Here is a 27,415-nt window from a genome sequence, read left to right as displayed (position 1 = left end):
GGCTATTGGACAGCCAGAGGAATAAGTTGCTAAGCGATTATGCTCCCTTGCACGTGTCGGAGACGAAGTCACATTTTCACCCCGTGAGGTATGCAATCCGTATGACAAAAGTATCTGGTTTGAATGTTTGTTTTGTCAGGCTTTTGCAACATCGTAACATTGTACTGTAGTGCAAAAAAGAAGTTAGAAAATAGGATAAACTAAAGACAATAGACACACAGATAGCAACACTAATGTAAAGTTTCCTGTTATTGTTGTGTTTCATTTAACACCGCTCAACACGTGTCTGTCAGCATCTACTAATACATAGAAGTACTAAGTAACAAAAGCAACAGAACCTGGTATTGAATGAATTGATAAGCTCCATTTGCACGATATAATCTCAACTCGTTTACACTACTTGATCGACGAGCTTAGCGTGAGTTTATAGCATGTGCTCAAAGAGTTAACCAATTCATTTAACGAGTAGACTAAACAACAATCTGTCATTTTATTTCTGCCTTTATAAACTAACGATTGAGTTGAGTACATGATGGTAACAGACGCACACAGACACACACACACATGCATGCTAAGAGTTACGTCCATCTTGATTATGTTTGCTTGTTTTATTGTTTGCAGATTACAAACAAGTGGTTTGTAGCTTTTATTCTCCTGCATCATGCACACACATACATACACAACACATTGAATGCACACATACAAACAGATCTCTCGCTTATCATTCTCTCACACTCTATCTCCCATTCATGCTAGACACTTACACACGCACACATACACACCGCGGGTGGGCGTGTTTGTTTAGTAAATCATCTTTGCCCTAATGCCGGTGGGATTACGCTAAGAAGGCATGTACAGAAGTTGGTTTTATTTAGGAACCGGGAATCGGGTTGCAAAATCGGGCCCACATACATACGCAGCTATTACCAATATACTACTACTACAAAGTCGTCACACACAACACTGAACGGGAAAGGGAAAGCGGAGGAAGGAAGAGGGAAACATGCACACATACAAACGTACATACATTAAATGGGGGTTGGGTTTGAGTTTCGGCTTTATGGATTAGTTTAGTATACAATACTTATCGTTTTGTTTTTGTTTGCATGGCTTTGTATGTTGGTGGCAGTCTGCCAACACTGTCTGTTCAATGTTACCGCCAGTATTACTACAGCTACTAAGCTACAACTACTATGTCTATTGCTACTACTAGCGTCGGTATTTTCGGCCTCAACTGCTAGAGAAAAGTGCAGCTCGTTAGTGCACTTTTCTCATCGGCAGATATATTTTTTTTTGTTTTAAACATATTTGTACAGTGGCGATCAATGTTTTGAATGTACGTTATTAGTTTTTGTCTTTCAGTTTTCCTTTTACCGCTCCATTTATTGTAATGTCACCGCAGCGAACTATTGCACTGGGGCGGTGTGGATGCTGATGATGATGATGATGATGATGGGTGGTAAATGCTAATTATTTTCACTTTTTATACATGTAACTGCTGTTTTTTTTCTCTCTAGCGTTATCATTAAATTAGTAATGTAAATAGAAATTATTTTCTTGTTTGCTTTGTAACATCCACACATACACACAAACACGAACACACAGATACATCGAACTATATGCAACGGAAATAGTTTTGTTTTGTTGAACTTAAATGCAACGGTTACTACATTTGACATTAATAGTTGTGTTGGGGTGTTGAATGAAGGTTTGAAGACAAAATGAATGAAACAAAGCAGCCTGCTACTTTGCGTTTTAGCAACGCGCCCGCCCGCATCTCGGTTCGCAGTTTGCTGAGGTTTGGATAGTTTTCTTCGTTTTCACAGACTACTGCGACTACTAACTGGTTGGCTTGCGATGGTTTTTTTTTGTACCATTCGTTGCCCTAGAATGAGAGGCGGTGCAGAACATTTGCAGCCCTCAACTATAGCGTGTAGTGTCTGCAATCGGATCGATTACGGTTTGACAGCATACCCCTTCTTCATGCCTTCTATTTACCCTCCTTCTCTTCGTCTTCTTCTTCTATCTCTTCCTTCATTACTCCTACAGAAGGGGTTGTGTCAGCCGGTCGCGATTGCAGTCCTACCTACCATTTCCCGTACTGTTCCTATTTGTGTTTCCATTTTGTTGTTTATGTTTGTTTGTTTTAGGTTGTTTGTAGCTACACTTTGTATAGTATGATTTTCCTCGGTATGTGCTGCCACACTGTACGTTTCAAAACTGTGCGTGGTGAATCAACAACGGGTGAGGGTGGTGATAGGTGTATGGTTGGTTTGTAATAGAGCAAACTTTATACTTCGTATATTTGCTCGTGTTTCTTAAGCCTGTGGCTAGGTGTTTATGTTTCATGTTTATTTACTACACCGTTACTGTAAGCGTATGGTACATTTAATGTTTAAACACAGATCGCCAGAAGGTTTGGTACAGCTTCTCTCCATTAGAGCGTTAGTTCAATTTGAACGTTATTTGTTGGTTTGGTTTGTCTATTTGCAAAATTCCATACAATACCTATCGCTTATGCACCAAAGATGTTACCAATTGTAAGGAAAACAAGAAAGCGTTCAGCAAACTGGTCAAATTGTTCTCTCACACACACACTACCGTTGCGCACCACTACAATTTTACTCATATTCTAATTAGTTATTCTAAATGCCCTATTCAGTTCGGCAGCACCAACATAGATCGTTATGATGCGATTTATCACCAAACGCATGTGTGGTGTAAGTAATTTGGTTCCTAATTAAAGCTAACACTAACTTTCACTCAAATTGCCCCCTTGCACGGGCAGCGATCGCGGTGGTGTTGCTGTGTGCGTTGTTCTTGTTGCTTCTTTATTTGCTTTCAAGCACCATCCATACGATGCTCACAATCGTGTAAAATGAGACACTTTACATGGTACACGCTGGACCAAGAAAACCGTTAATGTATTTGCCCCTGCTGCATCGTGGTTGTCCGGATCGTACCGAGGCGAGTTCGATTTGTTTTTCGAATCTCGGCACTTAAATTGAACCGTCCCCACGGCAAGCGGTGTATTGCTTTACTTCTTTTATTATACTGTCGTTAGCAGTATTGCACAAGAGCAAAGAGAGAGAGAATGAGAGAGAGTAAGGGAGAGAAAAAGAGAGTTTAGAGAATGTGCAAAATTTATCTTTCCTCGTTCAAAGTTGTTTCCATATTGCGTGGAAAGTTTGACAAGAAAATATGTCAGCAGCGTCATAGAAGCTGCCGTAAGAATGGAAATACCCTGCAGTAAGCAATTAGCAAACCCTATAAACGGTTTGAACTGTATTAAAACACATTGCTTTTCATTGTTCAGTACTTGATACAGCCATTTTGGAGGCTGTTGTTGATGTATCGCAATAGTAAGCCTCCTGTAAACTGTATGTGAGATTTGTCTATTTGATTTAAAATGAAATATTATTTCCAATTTCCATACACCATAAGAAAATAATACAATCGTTCAAATCATACTCAGAAGATAAGATAATATAAAAAAATAAAAATAGTCAAACGAAAAATTTCATAGGCGACTAACCGCTTCCGTCCTTCGCCTTCAACAAACGTTACATAAAAAACTGGGCTTCGCTAACATACTTTTAATTTTCTATAATGCACTACATACATTACAAGTTGAAAGAAATAGTTTGAAATACACCCAAAAGCTAGAAAAAGTAGGAAAATAATACACAATTATTGATTTGAAACGAAAGACTTCACAAGCGACGAACCCTTTCTGAGTAACGCTTCGTCCTAAACAAGCGTTACAATCATAAACATTTGTTCGTTCAGGGTTGCGATGCATCTTTTTCTTGCATTATTGGTAATTTTCTAAATTCTCAGCACGACACCCAGGCAGTGTCTAAAAACTGTGTGCCCTCAAAAATCGTGTCCAATGGTGTGAACCAACTTTGCACTACAAGAAAAAATTTTCTTATTGTATGTTTTTGAAAAGGTATCTTGTTTGCTTATTTTTTCGTCATACAGAGGTGAAAAAATGGTTTCCATTAGCTCGTTCCCGGTAACGAACGATTTGATATTGCTTCGTCTTTGCTTTTATTTGCTAAATACAAACACACACACACACACTATGTACGTAATAGAAGCGTTGCTAATTTATTGCATAAAGTGCAACAAGAAATGCACGCCTTGCCAATATGTTCTCGAGTCAACCGCAAAAAAGAGGGTCCCATTAGGAGCAATAAATCTTGTTGTTTTATGTTTGATGAGTTAGTGATGAAGTTTTCAAATCGGGTTTGCATTTGTTTTGAATACGATCGTATTCACCAATGCATTGGTGCCTGCACCGTTGCACAACAACCGGGATCAAACGATTTTTGCGATCCTCTGTATAAGCAAGTGTGAGTGTGAAAGTGCAACGACGGGGTGAGTGCATTACGATCGTCGTCGTACTTGGCAGCCATTTTTATTGACAACTTGTGGTTTATGTGTCGTTGGTTTTTTTGTCTATTTGGTTTTCCACTGCAATCATCGCCCAAAACAATCGAACCACGCTCATTGTGAAAATGGTCGAAAAGGGAAGCTTTTGCTATTAAGATTTTTTCGAAGGTGAGGACAACTGTTGGAAAAAATGACAATAAAATGGTGGCAAAGAAGTGTCGTCAAGTTTGTACAATAATTTTAGTTGGTAAAATTAAACAATAGAGGAACTTATTTTCTTGTAATATTTCAGCTCAGTTACGTGAGAAAGAGATAGATCGAGTTTGAAAATGTGTGCGACTCACAAGGAAACATACGAATTATGCAAGCGCACTAACGTGATACAAGTTGAGTTCTAATGCTTGATGTGTTGTGGTATAAATGCTAAAACCTGTATTATTTCCATCTTACCGCTGTACACGCACAATGGACAATTTTTAAAGGGTTTCTGTTTACGTTTTCGGTTTGGTTATGCGGTACTGCAGGTCACACAAACCACTGATCTGGTACGATAGCACTTACAAAACCGTTTGGGATGCGACAAACCGCCCGGTTTTGTGTAGGTAAATGTAGATTACGTTACTTTGCTTGTATTGTTGCCTTACGCCTTACGATTAGTTATGCATATGTTAGCTTACTTCGGTATGATTTATTTCCCCCTGCGGTATAAAACTTGTAGTTTATTCGTATTGCTCTCACACACAACTACACAGCATGCCGAATTTACCATCCCACCGAATTGCAAATGGCAGCGATTGCTTTCATTCAGCTTAGCGGGGAAGAGATGATTTAAAATGCTTTGCATGTCTGGCGCAACTTTGTGTCGCCCGGCACCGGACACACGCGCCATCTGTATTTTTCGCTTCGGGTTATCGGAACGAAACGATGCTTTTTTTTCAGTACATTATTTCACCCCCTTTTCCTCCGAGTAACGTTAATGGTCTATCGCTTATCACAATTATGAGTTGCTCGTACATTTGTGTATCAGTTTTGCTCACACTAACGATCACAACGAAATGTATGAAACCAAAGTCGGCAGAACAGATAATAATAACAAAACCAAGTCACATCCTCGTTGCTCCTACCACTCCTTACCACTAGTTACTCTAAACAACAAGACTTACGATACGGCATTTACTAGACTAAACCCACAGTAGTGATCCCGCCCTTTGCTTAATACCACGTTCACTTAGTAGGCGCTGCCATTTTGACTCAGGTTTGCAAGACATTTTATAGAACCGTCTTCGCTTGTTCTGCTAAACTGATATTTGTTTTCGTGTGTTTAATGCTATTTGTTTTACTTTCCTCATTTCCCTAGGTTTTATTTCTGTTTTGCTGTTTGAAGCACCATCATTTCGCAAACGTTTGAGTTTGCGTTTCAAACATCAGTTTGGCGCTGCTAGTGCTAGATCGCATACAAAAATATATGATAGTATGTATTTGCTTCTGCTCCTGCTCACGCACTCTCCATACTGTGCCTGCTGGTCAAACCTTATCCATTTCCACCTGCATGCCTGTTGCCCACCATTTAAATAAAGTTTCGTTTCAACCTCCGAGGGAAGGTTACTTTTAGTGCCGCATCCAACTTTGAGTCAGATCGGAGCACTAACACGACACTGAAGAGGGCCTGAATGTGGGAAACCCTGTACCACAGCACAGCTCGGTACGGCTTTGTTTTGTTCGCTGTTTACTTCATTTTAACACTGGTCCTTTAGGTTGGGAGTTGGTTTTGTTTTGTCGCGTGTGCTGCATGTGTCTACCATGAATGGTTAGTTTAAATTTAAAACTGTTATCTGTTTATCGGTACGTAGCAGATCGTTTCGAGTTTTGTCTCGTGATGATTATTTTTTATTTCGTTTTGTTTCATTTTTTTTCGATTTAACACCTTTTTTTCTTGGGGGAGATAAAACGGTTGAACGGGTAGCGTGAGCCACACGGTACAGATTTCTAATTCCATTTTGCACTCTTAAAAAATACATTCAAATATTGTTTGGTTTATCGATTATGCCATTACTTAATAACTGCATAAATTAGTTCTTGTTTTGTTTTACTTTTAAATCTGGAAATAACATTATCTCTTTTGTTTTGTTTGTATGTTTTTGTTTTGTTTCTTCTTGCACTTCTACTTCTTCTGCATCGGTAAAACAGCCATCGTCATCGTTATTAATGCGTTTGTGCTTCTTTGTTATTGCCTCTTCAATAGTTCTGTGTTTTGTTTTTCTTTTGACGTTTTGACAATTTGATAGGTATATAATATATTCTGATATATGTATATAATGACTATGTTGAGTTTGCAATTTCCATGCAAAGTGGCCAAATGGAGTGGCCACCGTTTGCCAAGGGTTAAAAATTTGTTCACATCTTTTTGTTTTTTATTTGTTTTTTTTTTTTATCTTCTGCTAAATAAGTTTGCAAAATAGTGATACGTTTGTTTTGTTTGCGCGTGTTTGTGTCAGTTTTTGTTTCTTATATTTGCAAGCTCTATGCAGCCACAATCGCTTACTTTCGGCCACAGACAGCACCATTAGATTGAGACCCCACTCGGTAAAAGGTAACATTTTCAATAAGCTGTTGTTTTTTTTTTGTTTGGTTTGCAATGCCACTGTTTCGTTTGGTAAACACAGGTAGGCTTTTATTTGTGGTTTCGGTACCATTTTGTGTTTGGTTGTTGGGAGCTTCAACGGGAGGTGGGTGGTCAGTAAGGGAGTAATCATAGCTGAGTGTATGAAGGCTAGTGATATGCAGCCTCGTCGGGATTCAGGACGATCGAACATGGGTAAATGCGTTAAGGACACTTTGAATGATGGATTGAGGAGCAATTGGTGTCCTGCCAGCAAAGTTGACCTATTGGAGTGGGTGGTTGGGACAAGTTAAATGAAACTCGCCATAAACTCGTTCTAAAAGACTTATGAATGATAAGGATGCATTTGCATTCGAAATTATAGTCTGGTAGGTAAAAATCTACAAGGTATACCGATATCGTTTGATGGTACTATCAGTAAAATAGTGCTCGAAGGATTGTTGATATTACAAGTTTCACTTATAACCGAAATAGTGGGACAACGGGATCAGACATTCTTCCATTTCTGGAGCAGTCGAATTCCGGCCTCTGGACATCAGATGTAATCGTACAGTGCAGTAAAAGACCATGATGAATACTGAGAGCAAAGGGAGCTCGTGGCTTCTCTGGGAAGTCGGAACTACAGTGATGTTGATCTTGAAGTCGCGATCTTGAAGGATGGCAAGATCTACATGACACTGGATTACTAACAAACGACATGGGAGCCCAGATATTTTACATCCCCCAACCCAGGAGATAATCGACGGAGACCCCCAAACCAAGTACACGAAGCTGATTCTACTGCAGTTGACGATCAGTGATCTTTCCTTTAGGGTTTTACAGAGAAATGGCGTACAGTTGTAAAACGTCTTCCAGAAGTTCCAGCCTTCATCAAGAAGCATCACATGAAGAAGTATATAATCTTTTGCTCTCATCTGATCTCGGTTCAGATTAACGGGCTAAGGATAAACGGTTTTTTTCCGAAAATAGACGATTTTCCAAAGATCTCTCAGAATTGTCCGATAGAACTTTTTTTTTTAATCTTAAACGGAGCACCAGCATTTGCAATAAATACAAGACCAAAACAAAGGGGTAGTTCATAACCAAGGCCACCAGAATGGCTTAACCATTCATTAATTCGAATTTTCGCAAGTACACTTTACTTGTAATCTTCAACATAAAGACTGTCTCACCCCATCAAATTGTAATAGACTGCTCTCAAGGGGCACTGGAACAATATACGTAGGTGCCTTGTGCACGATAAATAATCAATTGTAGATCAGCTAACTTGCCACATAGATGTATAACAGTTTGGGTAGAGCGACTGTTATACAAACAACAAAACTCTTTTCATGCTGCAGAATGTTCCCTTGTTATCTCCCATTTAAACAGCACTCTGGCAGGGCTGTAAAATTGCGGTTGTATGAAATCTTGCCCAAAGTCAAACGCGGCTGAAGGACATTTGCCAATGGTCCACGGTCAGTTCCAAAAACCACCTCTAACAAGGTAAGGACTGAATGGAAACGGTTACACTGCAGGTGTGTGGGTAAGGACAGGTGAAGAAAATGGGGAATTGTTCTTGTCGACGGTCAGGGGCTACGCCCAACCACTTCGCTTTGTCCCGAAAACACCCGCCTAACGTCACTAAAAATCGATCTCTCTCTCGCGCTCAGTTCGTCGGAATCGGTTGCTTAGCCGTCGAAAAATCCGATATTCTTGCGTACCGGCGATGCGGAACTGCACTGCGAATCGGTCTTCTTCAGGATGGAGGAAATGTACGGACCTTCGCCATTGCCCGCCCGGTGGATGGTCGTGACGGAGTCCTGCTTGGTCAGGCTGCCGCCCCGCTTCTGATCCGCGAACGATATGACCGAGTGCTGCTTGACGAGCTGGTGCCGCTTGAACGGTGCCGGTGTGGCACTTTCGTACACTACAATAAGCAAAAACAACAAGGGATGTCGCGAATTAGTGGCGCTTGGCGGCTGAAGCTCGCGACCGGCGCTCGCGACTTTGCCGCGGTCGCTCGTGCCGAACGGAAACCAGCGGCGCCGTCGTCGGTGGTTCCAGCGACCGGCGGGTGGGTTTGCGGTGCTGCCGCCGGTATTACATGCTTGACACACACTATCGTGATGGGCTATGCTACTGGGGCGGGGAATGTGTTCGGCGCTCGATTCCGGTATGGTACCGAGCGTGCAGTGGGTCCGGTCCGGCATCGTCCGGTGCGCTACTACGGGAGCGTGCGGTGAACCCGCAGCACTGCGGCCGGAGGTGGTGGTGGTGACCGTCGGTGACCGTGCGGGAAGGATATCGCTACAAACACTCACATCGACATTCGCATTCACATCAACATTGACATTCACATTCACGTTAACATTTACATTCATGTCGGACAGCCGTGCGTCCGTCGGACGTTGGCCCTCCGGCGGGTGAGGGCGCAGCTCACCGTGCGGGTCGGTCGCCGACACGGTAGAGTGCGTGCGTGGGGCGGTCATGGTGGGGAATGCCGTGAAAGGGTGCGTGCATGGGTGCGTTCGTGCAATGATTGGCTCGGCGGCGGGCATGCCTACATCACTAGCTGATGGTGAGGTCGTGGTACGTGCAGGAGGTAGTGATGGGTGATGGGCAGCGCATGCCGATGGGTGACCGGCGTACCGGAGGCGGAAGCGCAGGGCGCTAAGCGGCTTACCTGATTTCGGCTCGTTGAAGGAAAAGATCGAGTCCTGCTTTACCAGCTTGTGGCGCTTGTGCTCGATAATGGACAGTACGCTGTCCTGGGAGGACAGCGATGCCGAGTACTTCTTGCTGGCCGGAGTACCAACACCATTGCTGGCCAGCATACCACCCGGTCCGGTATGCTCGATGTACGAGATTTGGGTGTCCTGCTTGCAGAGGATGCCCTTGCGCGGTGGATCGATGTAGGAGATCTGCGAGTCTTGGCGCGATATCGAATCCGAGGCGGAACACTGCTTCGACAGCATGTCTCGCGAGCTGTTGCTGTCCTGCTTTAGCAGCATCTGTCGCGAATTGTCACTGTCCTGCCGGTACAGGATCGCTACGGAGGGAGAACAAGAATTCGTGTAAGTTATCGCAGTCATGTGATGCAGAGTGATGAACACAGCTGTATGCTGTGTTGTGCTGTGCTAAAGAGTCCGTATAACACGTCGTATAACACATCGTATAACTCATCTTCTAAATTAAGTCAATCGCTGCGAATGGTCTCTCGAATTATTTCGTCCGCACTACTTACCCGACCGTGACGCAACACTATCCTGCTTCAGCAGTAGCGACTGTCGTGAAATACTGCTGTCCTGCTTCAGCAGCATATGCCGCGAGAGGTCGCTGTTCTGCTTCGAGATGGCATGATGTTTGCGGCCACCCTTCTCCTCGTAGATGTACGAAACCACATCAGCCGATTTGACCGATGGACTGCCGCCGGCCCGTTTAGTGCTGTTGTGGTAGTGCGACGACTTCCGTGTGCTGGTCGAGGAGGAAGCAATCGCAACCGTCTCGTAGTACCTACGGAGACAACAACCAAACGCAGCGTGATTCATTGCTGTTATACCGCAAGCCGGATGCTGCTCTTACCGTAGCCGTCCGCAGCACTTGCGCGAGCGTATGATCGCCGCAAACCCTTTCCGGTACTTTTTATTGAAGAACGCGTACAGGATCGGATTGATGCACGAGTTGGATGCACCGAGCCACTGGGCAATCGGTGTGGCGATCTGCAGCAGCTCTTCTTCGCTGCTTTCGAGCGCCCCGCCCAGCTTAATGCGGGCGAAGATAACATACAGAGGTAACCAGGAAAGAACGAACAGTATAACAACTACAACAAGCATTTTAACAACTTTGATTTTGGACTTTTGCTGCATCCGGTCCATCTGGGCGTCCTTCGAATCGCCCGGAATCGAGCGGCGCCAGACCTGGAAAACAGAATATCGTTAGTATCCAAACTGAGCCGTATGTCAATTTTGACATTTGACAGCTGTCACTGAGTCACACTTCTGTCACACTTGTGACTGAGTTAGTACCATAGACATAGTAAACACAGCCAGTCCGAGTGTGGAAGGCATCGAACCTAGGCCTAGTTATCCTTACCTTGATCCAGATCAGTATATAACAGATGGTGATAAGCGTCATCGGCAACAGATAACAGGCAACAAGATTCGCTAACAGAAAGTAGAGCGCCCCATCCGTCCCCGGAGGCCACACCTCGACGCACAGCTTGATGTCGGGCGCCTCCGGTATGATGGGCACGAGCTCGAAAAATAGCGCCCACGGTACGGTCGAGCCGAGCGCAATGATCCAGATACAGACGATCATAAACCGTGCCCGGCGTTTCGTGATCTGCAGCTTCAGCGGCCACCAGATGGCAAGGAATCTAATGGAGTTTGACGAGTAAGAGAGAGAGAGAGAGAAATGAAAACAGATTAGATATAACATGTTAGTTTAGTTCAGCTGTTCAGCTAATGCGTATAAAGTATATCCTTCATCTTGAAATACCACTCCCGGAACCATTAGCGACTTCTCTATTTGCCGTTCGAACGTGTGACGTCTGACGTGTTGCTGTATGTAAGCGATGTATGTTAAAAAAAAAAGATTCTCATCCATTTCTGCTACCTCTCTATCGGTTTTCCGACATATATTGAAGTGCATTAGCTTCAAGTGTGTTTGATAGTGTAGTCGATTTTAGTCGATAAGGACTTCGTTTGTAAGTGACAGTTAACTGACGGTCGATACATTCGGGCAAATTAGTTGTTATCAATTTTGAAATCATTTAAAATATCTTGCAACCTCTTTTTAACGACCTCGATTGGAGGTAGTTGCAATACGGATGCACTTTGTACTAACTTCCGACGAGCAGGATGCCAATGGATTAAAAAATAAATAATCCAAAGATTCACTGTGGCTTACCACTGTGCAACCGGATAACTTTCCCCAACTGCGTACACGATTCCGACGGTGAGTTGTGGGCACCGGTCGCATGAAGATGAAAATGTGTAAAGCTTTTCCACCACTAACAATGCGGTACTATTGTGGCCAGTGTCGGGACCGATGGTTCCGGTTCGCTTCGGTTCCGTCCATCCGTGCCTCCCACCCGTGGGCACATCGGGACAAACGCTCCGAGATTCATGTGACAGAGTGAAAGACGACGGCAGCAAAACTAACTATCAACTTTTCTAAAATTTGCACCATAACAGGAACCGGAGCGACACCGTACCGTGTGGTCTGATTGTTCGGTTTTCGGGAGTTTTAGACAGTGGTCTGTGCGAACAGAGAGACGTTGGTCCGTTGAAATGGGGGATTTACCAGGGACAAGGTTGGGTACAGCGTGTCGGGGGTTTTTCCGGTCGAGCCCTCGCCAGCGTGTGTGTCTCTGTCGCAGACAGACTCGTTACGCTTGCGGCCGTTTTCATGTGGCCCACAGGCGTAAATTTGCTGCACGGACATAAAGAGGCCGCTACTGGCTCGGTAACGAATTGAGATGGGAGGTGCGGATTGGTGCGGGATATTTGAAACTCGAAACTCATTGAAAATGGTTCACATTTTTTGTTTCCCATCTTACACACTGAGAGAGAGAAAGCACACTTACCAGTTCAGTGGGGGGAAGTTAGAATTTAAATCAGGTTTTCGGAGGTCTGGTCGCGCAAAATATGCCTGCAGTAATAATTATGTCAGTAAGCACCAAACGTGCTATAGCGGCTCGATAAAGGTAAAAGGAATAGACCTTTTTTATCGAAATAGAGGAAAGTATTTGCAAATTTTAGTAATTACCATGTAATACGTTTTGGAAAAGATAGTACTCAGAAACTTTAAAGTACGCCTGCTGATATGCAATTTACACGGCTTATAGTAACTAATGGTATACAATCATCATATGGTGGTGATTGGGATCATAAGGACAACTTCATGTCCACTATTGCTTATACTTTTATGGTACATCAGAGAAAAGAGTGGGTCTAAAGTGTTGATTACAACAGTTATATCAATGCAGATACCGTTAATTCAAAGAGACTAATTCTCAAAGGTAGGAGAGGAGCAGTTCGTACAGAAGCTCCTGTGGAAGGCATTAGAACCAAAAAGAAAAATGTATGCAGTTATGCATTGTTTGTTTGTTTAGAATTAATTGTTGGTTAACCATTCAACGTCGTATTGAATAGGAACGGATAAAACTTCCAAATACTTCCAAATGGTTACCGACTACGATAACTTAGTATCGTCATCATCACTTGAAGGTCACAAAGAATATTTTGCTTTAAGAGTAATTGACAATATAAGACCGCCAGGCGGATTAGTTTTACGATCATAACCGATCGCAGAACCTTCACCACAGTCACCTTGATGTCAAACTGTTCATTCACTTTGATTCCAGGTTGAACTTGTAGTTTAAGAGTTGACCATGAAATAAACCGTGATCTGTAACCTCCAAATGAACACTTTGGTGATGAAGGTCCACGACGAGCTTGAACAGATGTAACCCCGTACCGTATGTCTCTTAATTAATATTGTTCCAAGATTCCAGCCAAATGCTTTTTGATTTGGGAGTCATACACCAACATATGATTTTAATAATATTTAAACGCAGCTTATAACTCGGAATTTTTATCATAATTGCCTCAAAACCTCAGGAGTTTTGATATGTTTTTCCCTCGTCACAGCGTGGTAGTTTGAATTCAATAAGACCAACACATCCAATGAGCCATGTACGAAATGTATGTCTCTGTTACAACCAACCATTGCGAATCGTTCATCTTCATGAAGCCGCACATTCTGTCACTGAATAGACAAACTCTGTTAAGCTGCGAAAGCAAATAATGCAAAATATTCATCCTCACCACCGTCGATCGTTGTTTAGGTGATAGTGATACCTTCTTAAAATCGCGCTCCCAGTCCTTCTGCTTGCCCAAGCGGCTAGGACCGATAAAAGATGTTTCTAAAAGGGCACCGCACACGTACGGTACCACCGATGGTAAACACGCGCGGTAAACGTTCATCGCACTCCGTAGCGTCGTAAAACGTCACGCGTGACGAATGCGATTCCGATTACGTACCGCGCATTACCATCTCCGGTTGGTGGTGGTGCGAATTGAACGTCAGCGAAGGATGAATCGTCTTGGGCGGTGGGTGCGACCCGTCTCGTTGGAAACGAATTGCATTCTGAGCGGTATTATGCATTATTCCATGTTCTGGGGGAACCATCGTACCGCGGGGTTGCGATTTTTCTTTGGTTTCTCACAACGCCAATGCATAAAATATGTTTATTGAACTTGATTTACCAATCCCTTCCCAACGCTCATCCTTTCGCGCATGAAATTGCTGAAATTTATCGCTCGCTGGCAATGAAATCCGTTCCGTTTCCCGACCGAGCGACAAACTCCCAAAGCGCTGACCAATAACATGGCCGTAAAATTGTTCACCGTAAAGTCAGCGTGTCGTAAAACGGGGGAAAAGATGCATCGTATTCGCGCGATGCATCACTTTAGTAGCGAATTGCATGTTTTTTCTGCTTGTTGTTCCACTCGCTGCGGCGCAGCGTAGTGAAAGAATCGAACTCGCAAGCGCACGCAAGGATATCAGTACGGTGTGTGTGTGATAATGCAATCGTCCCTTTGGCTGGCCGATTTGAAGCACGTTGTTAAGCAATATAATTTGCTTTACAGCCCCCCATTGGCGGACAGGAGGCGCCAGATGGATGAATTGCGCTAGAAAATCGGTTGACAGTTAATAGACGATAGCTCAGCCATAATGGACGGATCGATCAGTAGAAGCGATGGAGAAGCAAAAGCGATTTAGAATTACATCTTCCCAGGCGGTGGGAAGGATTGCGAGCCATTCCGGTTCGGTGATTTGACAACGGGAAAAGGAAACACCAAGCAAGGTTTAACTTTTTCAACAAAGTTGTATTGATATGTTCATAGCTCTTTTAATCTCTCTCACACACTCACTTTCGATTGACTCAAATTTGTTCGCCTGATGAAGGTTTGGACGTTGTGTGTCTTCTGTTTTCGATGCGCTACATATTTACATGACCCACTCGGGGTGTACGGAGCGGTGTTGGGAGGTGTTGGTGGTTGCTGTGTAGAAAAAGTTACTGAGTTCCAAGGGGTCTCCAAGTGTTACAGACGGAGTGGACGGTTTAGTGATGGAGGACGACCGGGCTGGCAACGACGCTCTTGACGACTGGGACCGGGTGCACGGAGTGGACCACCGGGGAGTGGTGCACGACGGTCTTGACGACCGGGGCGTGGTGGACGAGCGGGGCATGGTGGACGACCGGAGCGTGGTGCACAACCGGGAGAGCCTTCACGACTGGGGTGTGGTGGACGGCAACCACCGGAGCGGCGTGGACGGCAACGGTCTTAACCACCGGGGCATGGTGCACAACGTGCCTGTGAAGAAAGGTTCAGTACGGCGGGGTCAGTACGATTGGCACCATTTGGTGGGAGCTTTCTTTCCGGTCACTTGTTCGACGGGAAGCTTTTTCCCTGGACAGTTGCGGCAACTTGGACACTTACGACGAGGAGTGGCTCACGGCAACTGGGGCAGCGTGGACCAGCGGGGCAGCGTGCACTACGGCCGGGGCGGCAACGTAGCCTGGGGCGGCGGCAGCGACAGCCAGGACGCAAGCGAGAACGAACTGTAACCAATGACAAAACACATAGTAAATGCAGCTCTCACACTCAAGCTCCCCCAACAGTTGGCTAGGTGGCCGTCCGGGAGCTCATCCCGACTCGGGACGACCTGCCGAAGGTAACTGTGGGGCACCTTGCACCGCAGACTCTACGCACCAGCTTGTACATTTTGTTGGGTTTTGGGTTGTTGTCGACGGGTAAACGACGAAAAAAGCGTCTTTTTTTAAAGGGGAAGCGTTTGTAACACTTAGGAGCTGTAGCACACACAGTTGACTGACGATCTTTCGCAGCCTGCCGGCAGCTTTTATAGTCAATGTTCGAGCATTGCCACAACCCGTACCCGCTCTTATGCTAACCACGCGAGAACACGAGAGTGCCACACTTAAGGTCTCCCCCACCTTGCCGCTCTGCCCGGTTTTGAACTCTGCCGTCCGTCTGCGGGTCGAATCGTAAGCGAGCCTCGAGCGGGTGCCCCTTCTACCCTTTGACTTTACGACTGGAGGACTCGAACGAACGAAGGTATCTCCACCATCACCACCATCACCACGACTCCAGCATCTCAAGTTCGCACCCTCGCTATCCCCCACTACCGTCCCCGATCGCACCGTCGCGATCTACACGCTGGCAACACAGGAAAGGTTCTACCTGTGCGCGACATATCCGCAACATCATAAACCTCCCTCCATCCATTGTCCTCCGGATCGGCGTTCCCCACTCGATCAGGCTCGATTTAAGGTATTGCTGTTGCTTCATGTTTTCGCTTTGTCTCTCTCTCTCTCACTCTCGCCCTATGGATGAGGCCGAAAAAGGAGTAACTCTTGCAGGAGGATTATACCAACTCCCTGCTGTTTTGATTTCGCGACGTTCAGAAGAAGTTGTGCGAGCGTGTTTTGTTTTGTTTTTTTTTCTGTTTCTTCATGTCATCCTACTCTTCGCCTGTTCGTTGTCCGCATTGCTTAATCATGGCGAAGATACACACCTCATCTCATCGCAAGTTCTCATGGGCAGTGTGTGTGTGGTGGGTTTTGATCGTATCGCGAGATGCACTTGCCACCAACCACCAACTTGAAGGGAAGCTTATGTGTGTGTCACAATCAAGGAACAGGCCGTCTTGAACCGATCGACACGACATCATGCGGGGTTGCGTTGTGGAGGGAGGGAGGGTTAACATTACCGTGGCCAATGTTTCATGCGTTTCCCTTTCGTTCGCCACGTACACATAGCCGCAAACACGCTGTCTAAACGATCATTTAGCGCGAAGGGTAAACGCACATAGTGCGTGAAACAAAAATAACGTACACAAAAAAAAACCGTAGTTATGAGTTACTGCCAGATTATTTCCGCGTTCTTTTGGCAACACATGGCAGAGACGGTTGAAATTGATTTTCATTCTGGTTGTGCTTTGGCGAGGAAAACGGAATAGATCACCCAACCGTAAAGCTCGCCACAATCCAATCGAGATGGCAACAAGGGGCCCCGTGTAAATTGATTTAAAAGTCGTAAAAGTTAGGTTAGGCCAATGCCGGCCAAATGGCGTTTTAATCGGTAACGGGTGGTGAATAAAAGTCATTCTATTGCGTCGTCGTCTACGGATCAATGGAGCTGAGGTATGGCATGATGTAGAGCCAATAATCGGCAATTATTAAAGATCTAGGTTTAAAATGCAAACTTATTATAGCAAATTTATAGCATAGATCTGATTATTTATAGTAAGATTGTATATCAATTGCCATAGACGATATTTATTAATAAATATCAAACATTAGATTGATAACTCCATTAGTAACTAGTAGTAGTAACTCAAAGTAATTAGTAATCAGCAGTAGTAACTGAAAAACAGACAACATAGACTTAGATGTCAGCAGAAAAACACCACAAATTGGAACTCAAATAAAGATGTGATGACATCGTGAAGTGTAAAGATTGATTTAAATGTTAATAAGATCGTTGGCAAATCCAACCCTATCGGTGGTGACCTTCATATCTCCGTGAGGAATTCAACGGAATAATAAAACCCTACGATCGCTTCAAGCTTGGAATACAATTTTCCGATTCATTTTCACTCATTTAAGCGACTGTTCCGTTTGCTGTGGGAATATCTTAGCAGTGGGACACATATTGTATTAGAAAAACCCTTGAGCGAAGGACCACTCTGCTTGGAGGCCCTTTTAAGAAGCCAAATGTTTCGTTTGATGATCGACCTCGATCGGCCAATGGGTAACGCTAACCGTACCTTGCATGCCCGTGTGCGTACCCCGCTCAACAATTCAATCATAATAATCAACGCAATAGCTCATTATTGTGGCCAGAGACCCTTTGGGACGGAAGGGACGGGGGGTGGCCCTTCCTTTAGGGCGGAGGATGATGGACCAACAAACGAAAAAAAAAAACGCACAAACCTGTCCGCTAGCTCGTGGTGGCGCACGGTTCGATCAATCGTCAACTCAGTCAGCTGATTGATTACTGCTAAGCACTGCCAGGAGGTCCTCCGTGCCACGCCATGCCCAACACCTCTCACCCCGACTAAGGCACAAACAAGTTTTCTTGCCGTGTCGGTGTGGCTTATAATTTTTATTGCTCTTGACGCCATAACTGCTCATTTCGTGTCGTATCGGGTCCGTGTCTGGACCTGTGGTTCGATGTTAGACGCACGACTCAAGCGCCCGCTCAAGAGATCTTACCGGTATACCGAGTGGTTCAATGTCACCGGCCACCAATGGGCCAGTGTGGGCTACCGGGCACCGTGATTGGCAGGTTGTTCGATGTAGGCTGTCGCTGTTCCAGCGATAAGCTGCTGCATTGCAAAAGCCACTCAGAACAACAGAACACGCATTAAGCCAGCTCCAAAAACCGGTGTCCTATCCGTCGTCTCCCTGGACACCTTTTGACCCAATAGATTTACCACGGGAAATGCAAAGCACCGCAGCGTAATATTTATTTATAACTCGTTCCGCACGAGTTGACCCCCAGATGAAGTGTGAAGCAAACTCGCAGCAGAGAAGCGACCAAACACATAAACAAACAACACAACACATAAAACGGAGACGTCCAATTAGAGTTTGAGTCTCGAGAGCGAATGGTTGGCCAAATTGGCAATGCTCGCGGAACGCCGGTTGGCATTGACGCGTTGCGCTATCCTTCCTTGAAGGAGGCGAGACTTGAGATCTATCTTTCGTATCACACATTGATACTTCCCGTGAGATATTGGACGGATAGTTGCCTTTTTTCTGTTGGTTTTGTTTTTGGCAAACCTTCACCATGCCCGGAACTGAAGGACCGAGAAAAGAGCACAATATGAAGATTGTGCGGGTTACGGTGGATCATCAAGCAGTAAAAATCGGCAGATATTTCAAGGTATTTTAGGGTGATTGGATCTTGAAGGAGCTAAGCGGTTTCAATAATATAAATCTCAAGAGGAAATCTCAACCAATTAATGCGATCTGCATCTTGCATCCTTGAGTGGGATTGAATGTTTGAACTTTAGCGTGTGCAACGCAACAATGTTTAGAACCTTAGCGATATTAGGTGTGTAATTAAGTTCTTCGTTTGCTTAAAAGTTGAGAAACTCCTATCACATCTAGATTTTACCTTCCTTTGATTCTAATAACTCTTAAAAGCTAAGTTTTGGAGCAATACCCATTCGCGAGATGAATACAAATTGAGGAGAAAGCAGCTTCATTGCAATACTAAATTGCAATGCTTGCGCCATCTACCGTCAAACTGAGGGAACTGTTTTTGTGCATCTATTTAGCATCCATAAAACATCCCCGTTATGAGCGCGGTAATGCATTTGGTTTGATTTGAAGGCCCATAATAATAAACGTACAATAATTCACCATCATCCGCTAACCGCCATCGACGGGGATATGGACATGGCCGGGAATAGGTGGTCACTTTCCGGCTGCACAAAAATAAAACCCCGGCTCCGGTGGCAAAAATAATTAAATCACATAAACAATTTAAATTGGCCACAACTCAGGGAGTCACTAGCACGGAGGAATCGTGCGTGTACTGGACGTGTACTGGATGTGGTACGAGGTTAAAGTGCCCAAACATGCCACATTTTTACGCGTGCGTACGATATAATTGAGCGATTAAATTAATTGTTAAATGCTTTTCTGTTCTCCCAACTCGTCACGCCTTCGCGTTGCCCGGATTACACCGGGTAGGGATGGGATTGTTGTGTTTTAATGGCGCATCAGGTGTGGCTAATTGATTGGGAGCTTTAATCGAGCACTGTACATATCGATCCGATCTTGGGTTTTTGGACACAACTATCATTGAAGTAATGCTACAAAAGGGTATTTGGTTGTGTTGAGTAGGGTTTCGAAAAAAAAATGCCTTTGCTCTCCTCGGGTCCGGAATTCTTCTCAGGCTGGACGAATCATAAGAATGATGGCCATCTGGGAGAATAATGTTGAACTATGCAAATTTATGTGCTCGGTTGGACGGATCGATCGTATCGGATCTACAATTAATTGTAACAACAAAGATCGTTGCGATGTTCTATGGAAATTTCTCGATACACCCAGCATCCCATCCCAAGGGCTCCGACGGTGGAGCACGTGCACTGCTCTGCCCAACTCGACGTGGAACGGCCGGTAAGCAGACGACTGGAATTCTGGTACACATAAGGGTCCGCCTTTGCAAAGTGCCGTCACGATGCTGTTGGCCCAGCGTCTTCTTGTTTGCGGGTCATCACGTGGGTCAACGCGTTTGAGGTCATGGCTGTACGGAGTCAAGTGATGACGGTGGCAGCCGGGGTGAAGACGCCAGCCCGGAGAGGGGATAATTGGAATTGGATGGATATTGCAACGCAGCATAGCGGAAGCTCCGGGTGAACTGATGGGCCGGAAGGCGGAACCGAGGGCGACCTGTGCGACCCCATGTTGCGGTGTATGTGTGAGTGTGTGTGTGTTGTAGATTCGTTGGCTTGCCGCTGACACTGCATCGGTCGGAGGTTGTCGGGGATCGTGGCCACGCGAGATGCGAGCGAGCGCGCGCACAACGTTTCAATGCTTTCCTCTTGTCAAATCTGGCCAACGCGGTACGCACCGAGGGTTATCCAGTGCTGGGACGGGTTTTTTTTTGTTGTAGTTTCGTCGTGCTTGACTTTTATTCTCCTATTCCCTTTCTACCTGATTTCGTACCTCGTTCCTAGCCGGGCGCCTTTTAGACCTTACTTCGGCACGACACCGCACATGATAGTGGTGACGAGTGTTGTGCAGTGCTAAATGATCTACATGTTTACTAGCTTGTTTAATCTGGTTATGGGCTGTTTTGAGTACCTTGTTTTATCCGTATTCTAAAACACGACTTCCTTCATTATGCTGTTGAAGCACTGTTGACACGACTTGGTGGATTTCACTCTTCAACAATGTTGTTAATGTTACGTAAAAGCAGCTCCAGCTTTTCCTCAAAAACCTATTAATTCCTTTGATAACATATCTGTCAGAGATTGGTGGACTCTTCTGACTATTCGGGAACTCTTCACCCCTGGGTAGGGATGGTTTGGAAACTCGAAACCCCGTCACACATGCACCCACAAATGCCACCGTGTAATCGATCGGTGGGCAAACGGATCCTTCAGGCCAAGGTGGGCGATGCTGATTTGTGACACTTTGTGGCCTTACAATGGAGCCGAATTGCTCAACACATCATGAGTTAACGTTGGCCCAGATTTACCATTTGTCTGGGATCTGCAGCGTGCGTACCGCAGCATAGGATCGTATTACGGCTGCACTGTGTGTCCAATGTGTCACACGCAAAGAAGCGATCTCGTGCGGTGCGTGATATCTCATTACGCGCAATGGTAGCATTAATCAGTGCTGGTTGCGGCCGTTGTTTGTTTCGTCGCCGTCCAAGACCTTGAGACACTTGAGCGATCCTCGCTGGAAGGAGAGCAAGCCACCGACGACTAGTAGCCAAGTGCTTCCGTTGAGGACCCATCTTGTGACCTTCCAATGTTCGGGGTCCCTCTATGCCACCCTCCCAGATCGGTCACTTGTTGCTTATCGGTTTGGGAAGCGTCTTTCCTGATCCACATTTACGGCAAGTTGCCTGGAGGGCATCACATTTTATCGCATCTGGTCCCAGGGTCAAAGGCCCAAACGCAGTGGAATTGCTGCGTCTGATTTGCGCGTCCTGCGCCACTTGCACCTGAATGGAAGCGCTGGCCGCAACTCAGCTCAACGAGATTATTATTACGGCAATAATCGTAAAACAGTATGAGCCCGCACGACGCACGCTTGTCGTCGTCGTTGTCATCGTTGACGATCACTTCACCGCTCGCCGGACTGTGCGATCGTTGCGGGTGCGAAAGGAAGCAACACGATGAAGCACCGACGACAGTGGGCTAGTCGTTGCTTCGGCGTAGGCTCCGTCTTCCAGCGGCACGGAATGCAGTCCGGCCAAGTGCGGCCGAAGCTGCAGTCGCAGATTATGCAACGCAGCCCACCAGCGCTTTCGCTTTCGTTGACAGCGGCACCAATAAGTTCGTGACTGGGCCGCAGCTCAAGATCATGCGGCCGGACGGATCGTCTCGCATGTACGTGCCACCGTCCAGGCAAAACGGTAAGTAGCGGCAAGTTCATGAGCATCGCACTCTCCGTTCGGTTTGAGTAGGATTAGAATTTTAAATTCAATTAAACGCGTAAGATAAATGTTTACCGTCGACTGGCCCGACCTAATGAGCGGGTAAATAAGACGTGACGGAAAGCACATCGACGACACTGCGGGTTGCCACCTGTCAGCTCTAGGGGTTGCACGTCGTGAGAGTGTAATTGAAAATTAATTACCGAAGAATATCGTAAATTTTAAGTGTTGGAAAGGTTTTTTACACGAAAAGCCAAAAAAACAGGGCGGTTGTGTGAAGGTGTCTTAGAATCTGTCTCATAAATATGTTAGGACCTAGCAGTAGTAAAGACCTTCTTGAATAAAGAGCCATCATACATTCTTTTACAGGGGTCTTCTGAGCAAATTATATTCCAATTCTTATTCTACGTGAGCTATCCAATGGACAGCAGCAGCACTTGTTCTGATTCTGTCCATACATATGCTTCTATCCATCTTTATTGGCACATTGTGAAGTCGGTTTGATACGAACACGTGTAGAAGATATACAAACTTTACACATTCTGATATCAAAACTATTTGGAACAAATTATCTAATAATCCATGCTGGTGCTCTTCGGTAGTGGGTTGAAGTTGATGTCACGAAGCAGAAATTCATCCATAATGTTCGTTTTTCAAACCCAACAAAACGGATACAAATTGACAGGAGCGAGTGTTGCACACACGAGCAACTTCTGTAACGGCCCAACATCACAAACCGGACCTGTCCCTAAACACCCCAAATTCCTAAAGCCCTTAAAGATGCTAACCCATCCCTAATCGGAGCTCAGAGCGCAGATTTAAGATTGTAATTAAAAAGTTCGATAAAGTGGTTCTAATTCTTCCCCGACCGTGGTAAAGTTCATCCAACCCAAAACCCATCCGATTGATCGGCAACTAAAACAGGAACGTCTCCGCCAAGGCGTGAAGGTCTTCTCACAGCCAACTGTGCAGGCAACTGTTCGAACGGCCACCAGCCACAAGTCGCGGAAGTGTAACGCGTTTTGTTGAAGGCGGTCGACGGCACTCCGGCACGCCATCAAACATTTTCAGCTCTGCTTCGTGCTTCTTCTGCTGTCATTTTTTTTTCTTGTCTCTCCCCTTTTTCCGTGATGATGATGATGGGTTTATTTATGGTTTGGTGGATGGTGGATTTTTTTTTTTGGTGTGTGCCGTCCACCCAAGATATCTCCGAAGATCTAGGTGACCTTGGCGGGGGTTCGCTTGCTGGTGCTTGGGCTGTATTTTGTTTTGATCGGCAATTCGATGCGATGATTGAATGATGACTGTCCAACTGTGGTTAAAGCAGCTAATCGTGTGTGTAAGTGTGTTGGAGCATTTTATGCGGAGGTGTTTTGGGCTCGCATCAAGTTCCGTTTGGTTGTTGGTGTCTTCCCCGAGCAAAACTTGTTCCATCAATCACGTCGCCAAGGGTGTGCCAATAATAATCGCTTGACCCGTCTAATATCTCAACGAAGCCTAAAACTACCTTTGATTTGTTAAAAGTTATCGAATTATTTTGCCGCAGATGGTGCTTAGATACTGGTAATCAGCCAAAGCGCTCGCAAAGAAATGTTCACAAACATTTCCACTTGTAAAATGCATGCAGAAACTTTTCGACGAAATCTTTCGGTGCTCAGAAAGCGATACAGCTCTGCTTACACAGAATACCCGGGTTTGGTACGATTTGAAATTGTAAATGTTTTGTATGTCAAACAGTTTCAAATAGTTCGCAACGAACTTTGCACACCGTAGCACTGACTGGGGCAAAGCTATATAGATCAAACACCGGAATTGGTACACGATATCCGTGAAAGGTGCTCGCAGTGGAAGCAAAATATTGTAAAAACTTTTTATTTGACTTTGACACACGTTCCACCAGTGTGGCAGCAGGGAAGCAAACCTCGCAACCTGCATGTATGATTTTGTTTGTTTGTATGCCAACACGAAAACTATTACTTTCAGGCTTCCGGATCAAAAGCGATATTAAGAAAGTACAATTGATTTCTAGTGCTGTGTAGTGCTTCCATGGGCGATGTGGGTGCCAAATGGTGCCCACATAACGTTAAAAGCTTAAACACTTATTGGGCATTATTTTGCTATGGACAATCGAACCATGAAATCGTGGCCACAAAACTGCTCTGCATGGAGTACGGAGCCTCAATCTGATGGAACAATCGAACAAATTCCCCAAACGGGCTACAATTAACACAAGAAAAGGACTCCATTTTTATTGAGTTTTCGTATTTTTCGTTAATATAATTACAAACAAATCTGTTTAAGAACTTTTGAATGATTGTTTGATGGCTGGAATTGATTTTAATAGTGGTTTAGCAATTGAATCCATGGTAGCGACATTACTGCCCTCTGTGTTAAATGAGCTCAAGCAAGATCAGGTGTGTCTAGCACTGTGAGTTCTACTATTTACTATTATGTCTACTCTTGAGCATTAAGTTTTACAAAATTACCATCTGTTTTGTAAAGAAAGATATTGAAAATACATTAACAAATCATTTGAATATTCCTATAGTAGATATTAATGGGGGTGATCTCACGATATGTTATCAAGTTAGGCGTATAGGTTAACGCACTACTGTCGTGGTATAGTATCAGATCAACTACTTGTTTCAACAACACCACCAGAAGTTTACTAGAGGAGTCCTTATACTGTACTGTATGTCCAGTCCTTGATATAGTAAATTAATTGGAACAATCCGATTTATTGACGTTTATCACAGATTTCATTGTTCAGGTCTGATATTTGAAGGTTAGAGCTGTCCAAAACCGACTAATTTTGGTTTCCTGTTCCCGTGTCTAAGTGTTTCTTGAGGAAAAATATCGAGTTTTATACTGTGTTTGCCAATTATAGTACTTTAAACAAATTGTAACAGTTAAACATAATTTTTCTTAGGCGCCTGGTTAAAGCCACTTTAATGCAAATGGAATGTTGGCTACACCAGCACCAGCAGCATCTTTCAGCAAGGGGGAAATTCTACCAAACAGAAACATCGGAAACACGGTGCAGATAGGCAAACTTTAGCACGAATTGTTTACCCGTGTGGCGTTATCTCATCTCCATCGGCAAACGGCCACTACAGCGACACGAGATGGAGTTGCAATCGACACGAGATTGCACCGTTTACCGGTACATCGGTTTACCGGCTACCGTTCGCAGGCCCTCGGTCCGGATGGTGCCCTTTCCCAGAAGACATATTGCTTATGTAGCTGCTGTTCCGGATCGAAACACTGTTTATTTGCTCGTCGTAACCGATGACAAATCAAATGCATAACGAGTGTTCCCACGGGATGTCATCTCGTCTTTTGCTTTGAAGACGATGGTGCTGGGTGGAGAAGTAAAAAAAAAATGGTTCGTACTCAGCACTCGCCTGGGGACGACGTTTTCTACCATCTTCGAATGCCTTCCAGCATTCCGGTCGTTGAGGTTGCCGGAATGTAGCTTCACTGGTTTGCTTCTTTCCTTTCGTTTCTTTGGCTTCTTCCATCCCATCCATGCCGGAAGGATGTGCCGGGTGAAATAGAAATGGATGGGAAAATGCATGGTGCACACTACAAAGACGAGAGATGCTAAATGCAGTTGTAGGGTGGGAAGCAGAACCTCCCTGGCGTTTTTTTTGTCCTCTTCTTTCCGCTCTGCCTCGGTTGAACACATCAAAATGGGAAAACGGAGGCTTAAAGTGCGAAATAGAGTTGCAAACATGGTAAGAAGCGGGTGAATTGCAATTTTACTTGTCACAAAAGTACGCCTCACCGAACGCAACGATGGAACGCGTGCTCGGCAGCCAAGGAGGTACGGTGCCGTAAAGTGGCGCAGAAAATGATATTGAACTTGAAAAGCAGCCAAGTTGTGACGGAGGATCTCGTGCAGTGATGAAGGCGGAGACAGAGACTGTAGCAATCTAAGGTTTATGTGCAACGGCAAAGACAGCCTAAGGCGGTGGTGAGCCTTTCACCGCACCGGGGGCGAACCGGTTGCAGGTTGGATCTTCAGCCGGCGAGAAGAATGGATCGCACGTTGGCCACACTTCGTTGTTAGGAAACGCTGTGGCTTCCCGTACTGGTAAACGGTTGTTCCCATGAACTCCCTCGTACACTTCTGCCAACGCTCCAGCACCATGTCCTTAATGCCACAAAACTGTTGAGTGTAAGTGAGTGCGGAACGATTTTGCGAGTCTGCCATCTAAATGACCCTTGCTGGATGGGTTTGTACCAGTGTCCTGGTGGGCTCGAGTGTTGCAGCTTTGAAGGGAAAAACTGTTCTCCCCCAAACCATTCCGTTCCATACGATTTCGATTGTCCGCAAAACTTCCGGCCAGACAGAGAAGTGGTAAAGCTTTTGTGGGTAAATTATCCGCTTTTCGGGATAATGCTACTCAAAATGACAGCAACACGATGGCGACAACGGTGACGATGAAGGTCCCTCTTTATCATCACAATCACCAGCCATATGTTAGAAGGTACAACAAGTTTGAAGTTTACGCCATGTTTGCTGCTCATCCTGCTTTGTTAACTGTTTTTAAGAAGAATTACTTCCATTGCGTTCTTGTACAACCTCTGGTCTTGTTAAATTGATTAATTATTGATTTGAACAGAAATCATCTTTGAGCATCAAACATTTCAATGTAAACAACTCATTTCAATATTTCTTTCTTTGTGACAGCGCACTCTGTTGTCAATACTGACTACTACGATCGTTTTCAACCCTTGGTGCTAGGATCTCGTCGATTATTCTTCTGTGATTATTTGCGAATCGTTAATATGGCTTGAGTGCCATTTGAAAGACTTCATTCACCAATTATCATTTCATCGCCCATCACGCACTAATCACTCCAGTGGCTCCATCTGCTTCAATGCCGCCAATCAAAGCAATCCAACGCGCGCGTTCCAACAGTCCAACATTATCGCCACCATTAGAACTCAGGTGTTTGCTTTGCAATATTAGATCAGCGACTGTTATAAATCAACACTTTGCGTTTCTTGTTCACTCGTTCTCTTTCTCTCTTATTGCCATTTCGATTTCCACGGCGTAAAGGTCCCGCGTGAGGGTTTCCTGTCGTGCCAAATGATCATTCCATTGGCAAGGCAATTGGCGATCCAATGACAACATGTTTTGCGACATATCATATGGACCGCCGATGCCTATCATTGTCCCCGTTTC

At 44.9% G+C, this 27,415-nt stretch overlaps 1 protein-coding gene across 1 annotated transcript in view; it reads right to left on the bottom strand.

Annotated features, from left to right (window-relative positions):
• Window positions 1–8,688: 8,688 nt before the first annotated feature.
• The window catches only part of LOC128710211 (neuropeptide SIFamide receptor-like), an 81,080-nt gene continuing 62,353 nt past the window's right edge, over window positions 8,689–27,415 (bottom strand). The window contains exons 4-8 of the mRNA XM_053805256.1: window positions 11,093–11,375; window positions 10,583–10,917; window positions 10,245–10,513; window positions 9,684–10,049; window positions 8,689–8,927 (exon numbers count right to left, since the gene is read on the bottom strand). Coding sequence (XP_053661231.1) covers window positions 8,689–8,927; window positions 9,684–10,049; window positions 10,245–10,513; window positions 10,583–10,917; window positions 11,093–11,375 — 1,492 coding nt within the window. The remainder of the gene's footprint in view (window positions 8,928–9,683; window positions 10,050–10,244; window positions 10,514–10,582; window positions 10,918–11,092; window positions 11,376–27,415) is intronic.

Source organism: Anopheles marshallii, chromosome 2, assembly GCF_943734725.1.
Source record: "Anopheles marshallii chromosome 2, idAnoMarsDA_429_01, whole genome shotgun sequence".
NCBI lineage: Eukaryota > Metazoa > Arthropoda > Insecta > Diptera > Culicidae > Anopheles > Anopheles marshallii.
The sequence above is the reverse complement of the archived record's forward strand: the minus strand, read 5'-3'. Positions and strand labels throughout refer to the sequence as shown.